The sequence below is a fragment of the Adiantum capillus-veneris genome, chromosome 18, assembly GCF_014529385.1.
Source record: "Adiantum capillus-veneris isolate H3 chromosome 18, ASM1452938v2, whole genome shotgun sequence".
In the NCBI taxonomy this organism is placed as follows: domain Eukaryota; kingdom Viridiplantae; phylum Streptophyta; class Polypodiopsida; order Polypodiales; family Pteridaceae; genus Adiantum; species Adiantum capillus-veneris.
This window is the reverse complement of record NC_140948.1, coordinates 156,241,299-156,257,496: the sequence shown is the minus strand read 5'-3', so window position 1 is coordinate 156,257,496 and position 16,198 is coordinate 156,241,299. Positions and strand designations below refer to the sequence as shown.

General features: G+C 47.3%; 1 protein-coding gene across 8 annotated transcripts in view; it reads right to left on the bottom strand.

The window, feature by feature from the left end:
- Positions 1-16,198, bottom strand: part of LOC147436689 (uncharacterized) — a 154,732-nt gene that overhangs the window by 19,918 nt on the left and 118,616 nt on the right. For all 8 annotated transcript variants that reach the window (XR_015185203.1, XM_086489503.1, XM_086489504.1 and 5 more), the window contains 2 exons: positions 15,513-15,961; positions 15,221-15,367 (listed from right to left, as the gene is read on the bottom strand). Coding sequence is in view for 7 of the 8 variants with exons in the window: in XM_086489503.1 (XP_086345629.1) it covers positions 15,221-15,367; positions 15,513-15,961 (596 nt within the window). In the remaining variant the exon portion in view is untranslated. The remainder of the gene's footprint in view (positions 1-15,220; positions 15,368-15,512; positions 15,962-16,198) is intronic.

The window sequence follows — 16,198 nt, the reverse complement described above, 5'->3', positions numbered from 1 at the left end:
CTATGTCAGGCCGAAATCGGCCTATGAGACAAATCAAATGTACATGGTGTGTATGTCATCCGTCTATCGGAAAGACAAATGAAACAAAAACTGATACAAAACTGAACTGAGTGTAGGTAGTGGGGTATCTGAGGAGGGATGGAGCTCTATCTCTAGGGGTATATGCATGTCTATATGCTCAAGGTAGTACAATCATGAGAATGCATCAAGCTATCTAGCTCCATCCTGTACTAATGGGGGGATGTAAGATGTGGTACATGGGCGGGTCTGGTGCCAAGGCTGCCCGGATGAAAGCTGTCGGGTCAGCCCTCATCCGGGCCACTCGCTCCTCAGTGGCACGGCGCTCGCGGGCTCGGATCTCCTCGATCTGTCGGTGGTGGGAGCTCGCGCCCCTGTAGCCTGTGACTCGTGGTCGTCGTCTAGCTCGGCTCACCTCCGCCTGTGGGAGTGTCACTCCCCTCTGAGTGTCTGGTGGGGGAGGGGCGGTAATCCTCTGAAAGAAGTCTGTGAGCTGCGACTGTCTCCCCTTTGTCTGTGTAGCTGTGTGTGGCTGTAGTAGTGTGTCCCGATGGCTCTGTATCTCTAGTAAGAACCGTCCGAGCTGTCTCTGATCTCGAGAGTCCATGATCTCTCGGAGAGTGGGCTGTCCTCTGAATAGGGCCTCATACCTGCCTCTGATCTCAGTGTATGCTCTGCATCTACATACAAAGTGCTCCTCACTCTCCACCTCCTCTGTGCAGGCTCTACAGACGCGCTCCTCCCTGGGAACACCAGTATGTCTCCCGATCTCAATCTCTAACCTGTGTGAAGCCACTCTCAGCTGACCAATCGCCACCCGTGAGCTATGTGGCATATATGTGTCCATGTAGCGTGGTCTCTGTATGAACCCCCCGGACAATATGGTGAGAAACTGGTCTCTGTAATCTGACATCCTCGTCCCCAAGCCAGGTGACTCCCAGACTCTCCTAGTGTATAGCTGCCACAGATCCTGTCTCAGTACCAAGTTCCTCTCACTGCGAGAGAGGTGAACATATGGTGAGTGGGGGTCGTACTGGAATGGTGGTAGGCTCTCCATGTCAAGACCGTGTCCCTCAAACCATGCTCTGACCTGTGAGTACCATGCTCTCTCATGCCCACTCTCTGATAGCTGTATAGCTGTCTCAAATGCTCTACGAGTAAGTCTGTCAGGAGGTAGCTCTCTCATCCTCTGGATGAAGCAGACTGTCTGGAATAGTGCCTCTACCACCATGGGTGGTGTGGCGAGCTCGGCTCTAATAATGTCATGTGGCACTGTTTTCTTGCTGCGGAGCAAGCGTGAGATCATACATACCTGTGGCCTCTCAAGCTGTGTCCACTGGTCAGCTGTCAATCCTGGTGCCCATACTGCCGCCGAGTACATCAAGGCCGGGGTGACTAAGGTGTCGAAAAGCCACCCCTTCGTGCGGGGTTCCTGAAAGTGTGCCTGGTGGCATCTCCGCTCTAGCATGGCCAGAGCTGCATATCCTCGGGTGAGCCTGTCAGCAGCAACCTGCCTCATAGTGAAGGGTCCTGGTAGGCTGGTGAATGTGATGCCAAGGTAGACATAGGAGGTGACTACATCAACCTTTCCTCCTGCTGCTGTGAAGGTGGCAGCGCTCCTCACTGCACTGGATGTGTGAAAGATCATAACCTTGGTTTTGCCAAGGTTCACAGTCAACCCCCTGTGTGTGCTGAATTCGTCCAAGGCCTCAAGATGGCGTTGCAAGCCCTCCGGTGACTCTGAAATCAACACAATATCATCAGCATATAACATGATGTGGACCGGAGTACCTGCCAAGTCGCTCCCCTCTCCCCCTGCTCGCAGTATGTAGTCGGAGATCTCGTCGATGTAGAGCCCAAAGAGTGTCGGGGAGAGTGGGCATCCTTGCTTAACACCAATGGTGCTAGCAATGGTCTCTGAAAAACCGCCTGGGCAACGAACTCGACCCGTCACCTTCTCGTAGAGAGCATATATGGCCCAAATCATCTCTGTTGGTACCCCAATGCTGTGAAGGCGCTGGAAGAGTCTCTCACGTGGGACTGTGTCAAAGGCCTTGCGGAAATCCACAAAGCAGCAGTAAAGCCTCTTCTTCCGCGCCTTTGCCCCATCAATGAGGCAGCGCAGAACGAAGATGTGATCAGTGGTGGAGAAAGCTCGTCTGAAACCTGCCTGGCCTGGAGCTCGTAAACCCTCGATCTCTGCGTAGCAGCTGAGCTGTGCCTCAAGTACTGCTCCATATAGCTTGGCCATCGTGTGGCCAATCATGATAGTCCTGTAGTTCCCTGGATCCAGGGTGTCGCCAGATTTGTGGATAGGCACTATGGTGTGCTGTGTCCACTCCTCTGGGAAGCCCTCCCCTATAGCCCGGTTGAAGACATGTGCAATCAACGGGGCTATAGTGGAGGCCGCATAAATGATGTGCTCACTCTGTAATCCAGTATGGTCAGCTGATCGTCTGTGCTGCATGCGGCGTATGGCCCTCTCTACCATCTGTGCTGTAAAGAAGGAGGAGCACGTGGGGCGTGGCTCGTGTGGCTGTGGGATAGGAGGCTGTCCTGGCACCTCATAAAGTCGCTCTGCATAATCATGCCATATCTGAGGATCCTCAATAGCTGTAGTCGGACGTGGCTCGCGCAGGGTGCGCCATGCTGTCGCGCTATCCATGCTCATGAATAGGCGGTATAGCTCAAGCTCCTGTGCCTCTTCGAATGCTCGCCGCTTTTGGCGTGTCAGCGTCTTCATATGCCGTCTGGCCTCTCTCTCTGTGATCTCTCCTAAGGCTCGCTGTGCGCGGAGGCGTCGGTATAGCTCTCTGCACTCATCATCATACCAGCCGTTCTGAGGCATAGTCCCGGGGGGGGGGGGGGGGGGGGAGTGCGTCCTGTGTGAGTGGTGTGTGGAAAGGAGCTAATAGCTGAAGTGTGGAGAACGAAAGAGATATGTGATGTGAGAACTGAGAGTGGTGTGGATGGGTGGAGGAGGCATAGGCCATGCTCGACCTCGGCCGAGTAAAGAGAGGCTAGCTCATGTGTGAAATGGATGGTGGTGTGTGGAGTGTGTGCTGTGGAGCTGTGTGGGATGGTATCTCCGGTGATGGAGAAAGAGAGGTATGTGTGGTCGGCTCCGATGGGTATGGGTGGAATGGTGAAGGATGTGATAAGGTGTGTAGCCTCCCTGGGTCCCAGAATATAGTCGACTGTACTCCCCCCTCCCTCTGCAACTCCATGTGGCATACAAGTCAGGCCCCCTGAGGTGGGCCACTGGACCATCCCGTTATAAATAACGAGACGGTGCTGGGAGCCAAGTCGAAGTAGATGTCGTCCGTAGGCTGTGACTGGAGCTCTGTCTGCTGTATCTCTCATAGTAGCCTCCTCATCTAGAGTGTGTAGTGCCTCTGGGTCCTCGTGGTCATATGCCTCACACTGCTCACTGCGCGTACGAGCATTGAAGTCTCCCATAAGGAAGACTTCACCCAGTGTGGAGTACTCCATAATCTCCTCCGTGAGGCATGCGTACGGTGACTCCTGCTCAATAGGGGCGAATCTGGAGCCTGTGGGAGCAAAGTAGCAAAGGGCAATGTAGACGATCCTGTCTCGTGAGAGCTCGAGGCAAATCCACATGTAGCGGGCCTGTGGGTCCCGGGAAACAATCTGTAGTCTACTGTGAAGCCCCTGTCTAAAGAGTATGGCCACTCCTCCTGAGCCACGAGTGGTGTGCTGGCGCATACACCCCCGATGTAGAGACTCCCACTGGAATCCATGTATCCGTGGTAGCCCTCTCTCTGGGCTCTCGTGTGTCTCTGTAAGTAGAATGATGTCTCGACCTCTCATCACCTCCTCAAGTCTCTCTGGGTGTGTCCATAGGTCTCCATTGCAATTCCAAACCGTGACATGAATCTCTTCGTGTGTCCCACAGGCCGCGAGTCCCTATGCGATGGTCTTGCCATCAATGATAACCCTACCATCTCGATATACTGCCTTCTTCCCTTCTTTGCGGGCTTGGTGGACTCTAGGCATGCACGCGCGACGGTGATCTTGTTGCATCTTTGTGAGGTCATCATCAAGATAAATCGGGGGGACCTTCTAGCCCTCTCAAGATGACCCTCTTTCGGAGGAAAGAAGTTCGAGACTCCTCGGAGGCGAATTGGAGGATGAGAGCTCTCTTCTTTGGATCTTTGCCGGCTCTCCAAACTTTGGAGAAAGGGATCTCTTCTTCCTTGTATCCCACTTTCTTGCATAAAGCTTTCCCATCGCTCTCGGGTGTAGACCCTTCTTCTTCTTTGATGCCGGTCACTCGCACATTGAGACGGCGAGCTTGTCGCATCTTCTCCTCCTCGATGGTTGTGTGTACGATGAGTACCTCATCTTTTTGGGCTTCCTCTCTTGCAACCTTCTTGATGTTCTTTTTGACCACTTCGACCCATCCTTCTTTGGTGGCCTCTAATTTGTCCTCAATGCTTGCGGTGAGGGCTTTGGTGATCTCCTCCTTGAGGGCTTCCTTAGCCTCCTCTTTAATCTCTCCTTCTTCGGGGGTGAGGGATGTGATGGAAGCATGAAGGAGATCGATTTGTGCCTTCATCTCTTCTTGCTCTTTCCTCCATCTCTCCCTCTCCTTCCCGTTCTCCCGTTCCCTTCTCTCCTTCTCCTCTTTGAGATTTTGGATTTCCGCTCTCATGTCCTCCTTCTCTTCGTTCCATAGCTTGATGAGGGTGGCTTTCTCCTCCTCCCATATCTCTCTCTCCATCCGCCATTCTTTCATGTCCTCCAATTGTGCAAGCCTCTTGTTCGTGAGCATGAACGTTGTCTTCATTGTCGATGCCGGCGTCTTGATCATGGGGGAAGACATGGCTGTCTTCGTAACTACCCTCTCTTCATATTGTGAAGAAGAGGGGAGAAGGGGAAGAGAGGGAGTACTTGTGTGTATGCGTGTATGTGTGTAGTGTGTGTGTGGGTATGTATCCGTGTGTGAGAGATTGGGGGCAGCGGGCCTGGTGCACTTGGTAATGCTGCCACAGTGAGGCAGCGGCAAGTGCTACAGCCTTGGCAGCGTGCAGTCGCAACAGGTCAGCTACAACGGGTTCAGCAGCAGCAGCAGTGGCGCACGCAGGGGGTGAAACAGCAGCAGCAGTGGCGCGCACAGGGGGCAGCAGCAATGGCGCGCGCAGGAGCAACAGCAGTGGCGCGCGCAGGAGCAGCAGCAGTGGCGCGCAGAGAGAGAGAGAGAGAGAGAGAGAGAGAGAGAGAGAGAGAGAGAGAGAGAGAGAGAGAGAGAGAGAGAGAGAGAGCAAACGCGACACCGAATGGTGGAATTCCACCCCAGAGAGTATTGGCCCCAAACCTTGGCGCCCCTTTTGGTATTTCTTTATATTGCTTCAATTGAGTACAATGCCGATACTCCAATCCCTGCACCTTCACACTGAAGCATGCCAGAGAATGAGCCCTCTGCACATATTTAAAGGCCCTTGGCCTTGAAAAGCAATCAAACTCAAAAGCAGCTGATCCCAAAAGCACTAGCACCAAAAGCTGCCAGCGCGTTTTGCGGAAATCCGTACAGCTGTGCCACATTCGCAGTCAACGTAAAACGGGGAAATTTGTACCTACTACCATGTCATCAGTGCAAATTCCAAAAATCGTACAGGGCTGGCACGTCATTAGTTGCTGCACAGATGGAGTGTGAGTGTGTGCGGTCCTGCTTTATTTAATCCCTTTAGGTCACTTGGGTCCCATTGGACAGGGTCCCATACATTGGCGAGAAGTCCTCTTTTAAAATAGGCCACTCGGCAAGATTTTGCAAGTTGGTAAAACTTCTTCTATTGCTTCTGCTTCTTCACTTAGGGCAATCTATGACAGAACCTCTCAGATTTTTAATCGAAGAAGTCTCGTGTCTGGAGATGGGAAAGAAGGCTTTGCACGCTTACTCACAGGAATTTGAGGACCTCCTTCACAAAATGAAGCCCTTGGAGGATCCAAAAGTAATTCTACAGATGCTTAATCTATTCAGATTGCCGCCAACATACCAAAATGAGGTATTGTGCAATCTTGTTGCCTCAATGCAACATAGCTAAAAGTTTGAGAAGAAATACGACAATACTTTGGCTGTGTTAGGGATGGCTTGGCGGCTCAAGAGACCTCTAACCGCACCGCTTCTACGTTAAAGTTTGAGCACTTCGCTACATCAGCAACTTCGAACTAGTCAATTGTAACCTCCACAAAAGAAATTCAAGGAGAATGGCAAAGGCAAGGTTTTTTGTACCGAGGATCAAAAGAAGAATCGATGCTATGATTGCCATTAGACTTGTCACTTCCATCGCGACAAGGATTGTCCAAAACAAAGAAACAATCCAAGTGCTTCCACAACAGCAAAGAATTTAGTAAATAGCATCGACAACCAGCTACTTTGTCTTGTTCTATTTTTCATGTAAATGCACATAGATCCCTGGGTTGTGAGGTCGACAAGTCTGTGTTTCATCCTCATGATCTTCTTCGTGTGCAAGGGATGATCAATGGCCAGCAGTTTTACTTGACAATGGCTCCACAAATAATTTTATTTCCTCTCATGTGGTACAGAATCTTAAGCTTAAGACCATTTCCATCGACTGACCCTACTCAGTCCGATACACAAAAAGTCGTGTCACGTGCATATCTAGCCCTCTGTGCATGTGGACAAGCTTACTCCTACTTCTGGGTTTAGGACAGCCTAGGAAGACATGCATGTCCAGGCACTTAAGTTACTTTTATACCCTCTGATTGCACACAGCATTTCAGGTGTTTCCGGACACCGCCAGACGTGCGGTGCTTTACCAGCCGCTGGACCCTATCTCCGGGTGGCTGCAAGCCATGGGCATCATGACTATTCGCATTGTAGTATCCTAGTTAGTAGAACTTGCCTAGGTAGTCTAATGCATGTGAACCTTCTCTTATCAGTAAGTTAATTATTAATAATTAACCTTTTAATAAGTCTTTACAAAGCCTCTCTCCCATGAAGTAAAAGGAGCCTGAGTACACACAGAACACTCATCCTATGTTATCACCATAAATCTCTTTCGCTACACATTACAAGTCGAGTTTTGGATCGATAGGCGGAGTTAATGCAACAAATCCACCTCCACATTCAACAAGATCATGAAGTCTAGGACTTTCTATATAGATTACAAGGGTCTCAACAAGGTCACCATAAAAAACAAATGTTAGTTGCCTAGCATGGATTACCACATGGAACGATGCTCGAGATATTTTACGGGGATCAATCTTTGGTCTAACTACCATCAAATACGGATACACCCGCATGATGTCACGAAAACCGTGTTTCGTACATGAGATGGACATTACCAGTTTTTAGTCTTACCTTCTGGGTTGACCAATGCTCCTGCAACTTTCCAGTAAATGATGAATGACCTTTTCTGCCTGTATTTAAAAAAATGGGTTGTCGCGTTCCTCAACGATAGACATATTTATAGTCGGATACTCAAGGAGCAATTGCAACACCTTTGCCTCGTCTTATGTATATTTTACGAAGAAAGAAACGTGACACATCCCAACCCTATGTGTCCGTGGACAAGTTACACCATAGCAGGGTTCCTGTCAGTCAAGTCAGTTTAGATTAGCAGTGATCTGGCACTTTGTGAGTCTATTCGTAGACCGTGCATGCCCAGTCACTTAGCATAGATGCATATCCTACGGTTGCACACCGCAGAAGCATAATCATTTCCATCAGATTCCATCAAAGTCAGTTTGGGAATTTTTCAAGTGACTTTATCTCATTTTCCCTATTTTTGACGTTTTTCACTTATTTATTAAGGGACTTTTGTTGGGTAGTCAGTAGGGAAAATTGGGTAAGTTAATTTATAAGCAAACCCAAGTTAGCACTCCACGGCAGAAGAGGCAGCAGGAGCACCTTGCTCAACAGGCAACTTCTCAGCAAGACCAACCCCCGCGACTACTCTGGCGTTTTCTCCACAGAAGACCTACCGTTTTTGCATCAGATCAGCCTTGGCGATTTGTGCACAGCAGATCAGCCCCGGCGTCATCACGACACAACAGATCAGCCTAGCGTTTTTGCATTTGCAGAACCCCAGCGACAGAAGGACCAATTTCAGCCCCTGGCGTTTTTGGATTTCAGCAGCAAATTAAGACCGGCATTATTCACCTAAAGTGTAGCACATTCAGCCCGTAAAGACCATCAGTTTTCAGCCCTAAGAAACCTTATTTTTCAGCCAAGAAAATGCAGTCAAAACAGTCATTTTCAGCCACCAAAACAGTCCCGAAATTCAGCGATTAGAAGATCTCAGATTTCAGCCGTCGTCGTCGTCGTCGTCGTCGTCGTCGTCGGCATAGACCAAGTTGCATAGTCCATTGCATACACATTGTACACCTTTGTGCAATCAAAGAATAGACCACTCTCGCCGACACGAGTGGGGCCTTTGGAGGAGGGTTTTACAACCTCTCGGGTGTCGTATCTCTTCTCTCTCCTTCTCTCAGTCTCATTCACTTGCACACACAATCCATTCACGTTGTTCGTGATCACAGCACTCTACAAGACGGAAAGCTCTCTCTTTCCCTAAGAACTAAAAGGAACCTTGAGCAATAAAGATCACTAATCTTGAGAAAATACAACATTCATTCCGTTGCACCTAACATTGGTATCAGAGCTTTGGAAGTGTTCTGCATTACTCAAGAAAAGAACCACAAGAAATTTTTTTTGCTGGTTGTGATTGCACGAACCCAAGTTCGCTTGGGCGTGGCGATTCCTAATTGTGTTTTGTTGAAGAGTGACAGGAATCCCAAGAAAGAAGGGCTTGTCCAACCTCCCCTTGTGTCTCTTTTCACTCATTGAGAGCGGACCGTGCACTTAGCGGCCGGCCAATCGACGTGAGGTGGGAAAAAGCAACCTTGGTGTGAGCGCAAGGCCGCCAAGGGGTGCACCCGCAGAAAGGAGTAGAACTCGGGTGAAGAGAAGATCCTTCTCAATGCGATTTGCAAGCGAAAGAAAACCTCAAGAACCCAAGATTCTCACGAATCAAGGACCTCAAGAACCCCAAGACCCGCAAGAACCCAAGTTCCTCGTGAACTTAAGAACCCACAAGAACCTACGACTGCAGATGATCATCACTCGGAAGCGGAATGGATATTTTGCTTGGAAGTGATGAGCATGAGAGAGGCGAAGAAGAATTTTCCCCACAAGGAGGTTTTTCCGACCCTTCCCCATCTACGACACCGATTGCATTAATTCCCAAGGAAGAGTTGAAGCTGTTGTTTATGGAACAGGATTTACAACGCAAAGCAAGATGCCGTAAGGATGGCAGCCATAGCGCGTGAGCACGAGCAAGCACGCTTGGAAGCCAAAGAAGGACAAGCCACATTGGATCGTGAATTCAAAGAAAGAAAAGCAGAAATGGAACGCAGACACGCAAAGAACCAAGCAAGACAAGCAGAATTTTATCGCGAGAACAGAGCGACCGACAAAACAAAGAGATGTTGCGACTTTTTTCTCAAGTAGAGGCGTACTTTGCACAGAATCACGAAAAGGAGACTCTCTCAGTCTCTCCTTCTCCAAAGCAGGATACACAGGATTTGCATGATTATGCGAAGCATGATGATTTGATTGACAATGACTTGCATGACGATTTGAAGCATAATGATAAGCATGATGATTTGGATGCCAATGATGAGCATGATGATTTGGATGACAAAGATAAGCATGATAATTTGCATGATCAAGATGTGATTTCTCACAAGTATGAAGAGTTGCATGAAGATGATGTGATTGTTCACAAGGATGATGTTTTAGTTGATGCTTTTCCTAGCGAAGCTAACCTCGTTGTAGATTCGATCAATCACCAAGAATTGATCTTGGCTTTCGAGTCGAGGTCCAAAGAACCCCCACAAGAAGATCCGATAGATCCCGAAGAAGCGATCTTCGCTCTCGAGCCTTGGTCCAAAGAACCATCACAGAAAGTATTATGTGTTCGCATGATTGGTACGCACGCATTGTTTGAGTGTTTCATTCGTGAAGGTTTCCTATATTTTAGTCAACATCGTTATGTGATCCCTTTTCCTAGGCATGACATATTGTATGTTGACCACGTTTCTCTCATGGATGAGCACGAATGTATGCGGATTGTTCATAAAAAGCTGAAAAGTTGAAGTCGCATTCCATGTCTCTTCCTTGGCATGACACAGTTTCCGAAAGAGCACATGATAGTATGAGCACCAAGCATGGGCATTTCCATTGTGATTTGCCATAGTTGATTGATTTCGATCACACAGAAAAGATTCGATCACATTCTTTGCATGTGTTGGATGAACAGTTTGTCACTTCGTCTCTATGTTCGTCTACATTGCATACACGGTCTTTAGAGAAGACAGGATTTTTTTCCTTCACTTTACATGGAATGGGTATGTTCATGGTTTTGTGTTGCAGATGGTTTCAGGAATTTTCAACCATGGAGATTCTTAAAGATGAAAGAAGCAGGACTCTAGACGAAGTTAAAGCAAGAAAAGAGATTCAGAAGACTTTGTGTCGCTTTCGGCGCGGCCCAAAGAAGCAAGCGCTGTAGACCTTTATGAAGTTCAAGTACCGCACGACCCACACAACAGAGTGGGCCGGCGAAGAGTCCCTTCCCGGATTCCGGATACTGTTGGCGATCTCCCTCGACGCCATACAGTTCGGTACCAGTACCTCACTTTGAAAAGGAGGGGATGTCACGTGACACATCCCAACCCTATGTGTCCGTGGACAAGCTACACCATAGCAAGGTTCCCGTCAGTCAAGTCAGTTTAGATTAGCAGTGATCTGGCACTTTGTGATTCTATTCGTAGACCGTGCATGCCCAGTCACTTAGCATAGATGCATATCCTACGGTTGCACACCGCAGAAGCATAAGCATTTCCATCAGAGTCAGTTTGGGAATTTTTCAAGTGACTTTATCTCATTTTCCCTATTTTTGACGTTTTTCACTTATTTATTAAGTGACTTTAGTGGGGTAGTCAGTAGGGCAAATTGGGTAAGTTAATTTATCAGCAAACCCAAGTTAGCACTCCACGGCAGAAGAGGCAGCAGGAGCACCTTGCTCAACAGGCAACTTCTCAGCAAGACCAACCCCCACGACTACTCTAGCGTTTTCTCCACAGAAGACCTAGCATTTTTGCATCAGATCAGCCTTGGCGATTTGTGCACAGCAGATCAGCCCCGGCGTCATCACGCCACAACAGATCAGCCTAGCGTTTTTGCATTTGCAGAACCTCGGCGACAGAAGGACCAATTTCAGCCCCTGGCGTTTTTGGATTTCAGCAGCAAATTAAGACCAGCATTATTAACCTAAAGTGTAGCACATTCAGCCCGAAAAGACCATCAGTTTTCAGCCCTAAGAAACCTTATTTTTCAGCCAAGAAAACGCAGCCAAAACAGTCATTTTCAGCCACCAAAACAGTCCCGAAATTCAGCGATTAGAAGATCTCAGATTTCAGCCATCGTCGTCGTCGTCGTCGTCGGCATAGACCAAGTTGTAGTCCATTGCATACGCATTGTACACCTTTGTGCAATCAAAGAATAGACCACTCTCGCCGACGAGAGTGGGGCCTTCGGAGGAGGGTTTTACAACCTCTCGGGTGTCGTATCTCTTCTTTCTCCTTCTCTCAGTCTCATTCACTTGCACACACAATCCATTCACGTTGTTCGTGATCACAGCACTCTACAAGACGGAAAGCTCTCTCTTTCCCTAAGAACTAAAAGGAACCTTGAGCAATAAAGATCACTAATCTTGAGAAAATACAACATTCATTCCGCTGCACCTTAACACGGGCCACTATAGGATTTCTCGTCCTTTTCAAGATCCATGTGGATTCCATCAACCGAGATGACATGCCGTGCGGAGAAATTTGCACTTCAAGATTGTTGAACCCTTTACGAGATTGCTAAAGAGCGTTAAAAGCAAAAAGCAAAGTATTAGTCCAACTATCAACTGGACCAATGAGCTAGATCAATGTTTTCAAGCATTGAAGCAACAAGTTACATCTACACTAATGTTGCACATAGTGGATACGAGCAAGCCCTTTGTGCTGCAAACGGATGCCAGTGATTATGCCATGGCTGTTTTTCTCTATCAAGATGACCGGCATGTTGCATTTGAAAGTCGCAAGCTCACGGACACAAAAAATTACTCCATACCAGAGAAAGAATTGTTGGCACTTATTCATGGTTTGATACCTCTACAGACTGACCACCATTCATTGAAATATATATGTGATAAGCCTCACCTTCCACGTCGCAAGGCCAGGTGGTTTAGCACATGCAAGAGGTTGACTTTGGGATACGTTATTGTAAGGGCGCTACCACGCGGTGATGATGCTCTTAGTAGGACGTCGAAGGTGAATGTCCTTTTGTTCACTCAAATCTTGATCGATTTCTGTCTATCTCTCAAAGGGTGTTGCCCGAAAGATCCTCGCTTTGGTGAGATTTGGCAACGTGTCTAAGAGGAATTAGGAAGCCCCGAGAGCAATGGTCGTTGGGAGGTTCGTCGGCTGGCTACAAAGAGAAAGGTAATGGAAACATATTCCATTCATGGTGGATTACTTTTCAAGCAAGGCAAACCGATTTCTTCTTCTTAGGACATTCAAAGGCCCTTTTCCCACAAAGAAAACTAAGCACTCCATCACAAGTTATAGCTCGGTCATCCTTAAGTACGATTATGAGCCAATACCACCAATCGCTATTGAAAACATAAGATGCAATCTCTAGCTGATTTTTTGCGTGACATGCACGAAATGCTCACCAAGGAAAGCATAAAGACTACCCAATATCGGGCTACCTTTTATGCTAACCAGCATCAACAACCTCATGATCTCCAAGAAGGGATTTGGGTGTACCTTGAGGTACCGAAGGATTTTGAAACGATTCGTACAGGTCGATGCTTGAACGTATCTTCGTGATATTGTGGGCAATTCCAAATTATCAAGAAGATTAGTGTTGTCTCCTACAAACTCAATCTTCCCTCCCACATTACTATCCATCATGTGTTCCATGTTAGCCCCTTGAAGGAGCGGTTGGGACAGGGAGGCCCCAGTTTGGAGAATACCATTCTCTGCATTCCCAAATTGGTTCTTGATCAAAGGGTCAAGCGGTCTCGAAATTATTACCCCGAGTATTTGATCAAGTGGAAGCATCGACCTGAGTCAAGTGCTACTTGGGAAATAGTACACTCAAAGAGTCATTTGCCCACTTTTATCACCCGAGGATGTTGTTGAGGACAGCAATACAAAATAAGATAGGAAGTGTTACATCCCCAAACATCAAGATGGGTGTCTGAGCTATGTTCGGGTAAGTGTGAGCATGGCCCTATGGTTAGGAAAGTCAAGGAGTCCTATAAAAAGGACCCTAGGCTCATTTGTGAGCTATCTCGTGTGCCACACTTGGAGCTCGACCTGCAGACTCATATCGGTGTGGCCTTGGTGGTATGGAACATCAGCCCTTGTGGTAAGGGCTAGCCCATTGGTTGTAGGCTCCCACTGTTGGGGGTGAGCCCATATTAGCTCTATGGCTGTGAGGTGAGCCTAATGTCCACTCTCTACACTTGTCTTTGCGTGAGTATGGCTTGTGTCATGTCATGTGTGCAGGATGGATCCTTATAGACTCACACCAGCTGCCTCAGAAGTCTCGACTCTCAACCTCCATTCTATGTGAGGATACTCTAAGCTGGCCAATGGTGCTCCTCACCACATGTGACATGTATATCTGCAGATACCTTGGACGGAATGAGACCCTGCTTTGTAATCTGTAAGAAATCAGCTCAGTAGAGCTTCACCTCGTGGGCCATGGAGTCAGTGGGTCTAATGTCCGCTCTCTACACTTGCCTTTGCGTGAGTATGGCTTGTGTCATGTCATGTGTGCAGGATGGATCCAGTTACAAACTCACACCAGCTACCTCAGAAGTCTCAACCTCCATTCTATGTGAGGATACTCTAAGCTGGCCAATGGTGCTCCTCACCGCATGTGACATGTATATCTCCATATACCTTGGTCTCAGAATGAGACCCTGCTTTGTGATCTGTAAGAAAGCAGCTCAGTAGAGCTTGACCTTCGTGGCCCATGGAGTCAGTGGGTCTACCCATGTCTGTCTCACATAATCTTGCATCACATCACATCTAACAACCTCATTCCTCTCCGTATGCGAAAGTCATATATGCGGCACATGTAGATCCTACTGCTATTGTGGTAATCTCTTCATATCCAAGCCATGTCTAACAAACCACCTCTCTAAAATACCAAGCTTGAGAAGCCTCCCAAACCCTCCACAATGATCATGTCTCTGTCGCTGTTGATCGCTCCAACTCTATGAATAAACCCCACTGTCTGAAAAGGTCCCTCAATTACCATGGAATGAGCATCAAAATCCGTGTCAAACTGCTGACGTGGCAAGCCCCAAGATGCGGACTACCTTGTAGATCCCGGCCAAGGGGCCTAAACCCTAGCAAGAGGAGCAAAAACAAAAGAAGAAGACCGCCTCTCCAACTTATAAAGTATTGCCGAGGGGCCTAAAACTAATAAGGGGTTAGAATTATAACTCAGGCAGCGCAGACAACCCCTATTTGAGAGAGAACCTCAATACCACCACCTATCTTCTATTCAAGCTCCTTGCGCCATCGAAACATGCACTCACATGTATGCATGCATTTTCATGCATGTATGTATATGTACACATACATACAGACACCACATATGCGCACATAAACCAGAATAGACGACCCCATACATAGCCGTCCAAGTTTTTTAAGTTCTGTCTACAAGCGAGGACTAAGAATAAACACCTAAAACAAAAATCAAACTTTTAAACTCCTGCCCCCACACACACACACACACACACATAGACCTGTGCCCTGTGCATTCTTAGCTGTCCGGGTTTTTTCCTTCAAATTCTCTCTACAAGAGAGCACTAAGAATATAAAGCAAGAGCATATAAAACAAAGATTGGACTTTCAAAATTCTGACCAAGCTGATGAAACAATGTTGAAAGTTACCTACAATGTATGCAATGTCAGAAAGTCTATTTGATGCAAACAAATCTTCCAACCTCTTGCATGAGGAAAAAAGGAAGCACACGTTTGCTTAGTCCCACGTTTGCAACAAGAAGACTTTAAAATTCCCTAGAAAGCTCAGATAACCAAAAAAGTAACACGACAAGATTGCAGAGAAGAAGAAAACCCGTACTTGCCACTCTTTTTCACTACGTATGAGCCCAGTCTTCATAATGTTTGGCTTTGCCTTTTCCAGATACTCCTCGAAAGGCATGAAAGGTTTCTCCTCTATGTCCGGATTCGTGAAATCTCCTAGTTCATGTTCAGGTTCAACACCCATCTGAACCAAACAAAAATTGAAATTTCAAAAAAATATATTTTGAATACTCAAAATAAACAGCCCACTTACAAAGCTTCAATGCTAAAGACCAGACAGTGACTGCTAAGCAAACGAAAAAAGGGGCAAATGAGAACAAAAGTGACACCTCTCCGTAAGTTTTCATGAACTGGTCAAATGAGTGTTGAAGCTCTTTCAGAGTTTCATTCTCTTCCATCGCCTTCAGTGTCTCAGCTTCCTTCAACTCATCTTCCCCAGTTAAACGAACAGCCTTTTCCACCTTTTCTGGCATCTTTGGCTGTTTTCTCTCTCTCAACGACCGTGCTAGCCCAAGAGGAGACCTCTTCACCACCTGATCATCAAATTCAAACATATTTTTGTATCTGTTAACTCTTTTCTCAGTCAATATCCTCATGGCCCTTTCAGCTGCTGCTTCGGCCTCTTCTGCTGAGAGCGAAGATTCAAGTGGCTCCTCCTCAGGGTCAGAAAACTGTGGTTCATCAGGCAGACTCCTCGAGTCCAACGAATACAGAGGTGGTGCTTGCTGAAGCCCTAAACCACGTGCTTGGGGAGACTGCGGTCGACCTCGACCAGCACCTGACCAATGGAAGAAAATAATTTTTCAAAGAAAGTGTCAGACGAACGCAACAAGCTGAGAAAATATTCAGATTATAGTACATCCTGAATGTAAATCAAAACTGGATCAGTGCATGTGGCTGTTTGATGCTTCTCAAATGCTCAAGCATTCTTTTCAAATACAAGAAGAAACATTTTATGAACATGAAGAAAAATGCTAGCCATTCTGACTCTTTCATTGTATAGGAGTTCACAGTA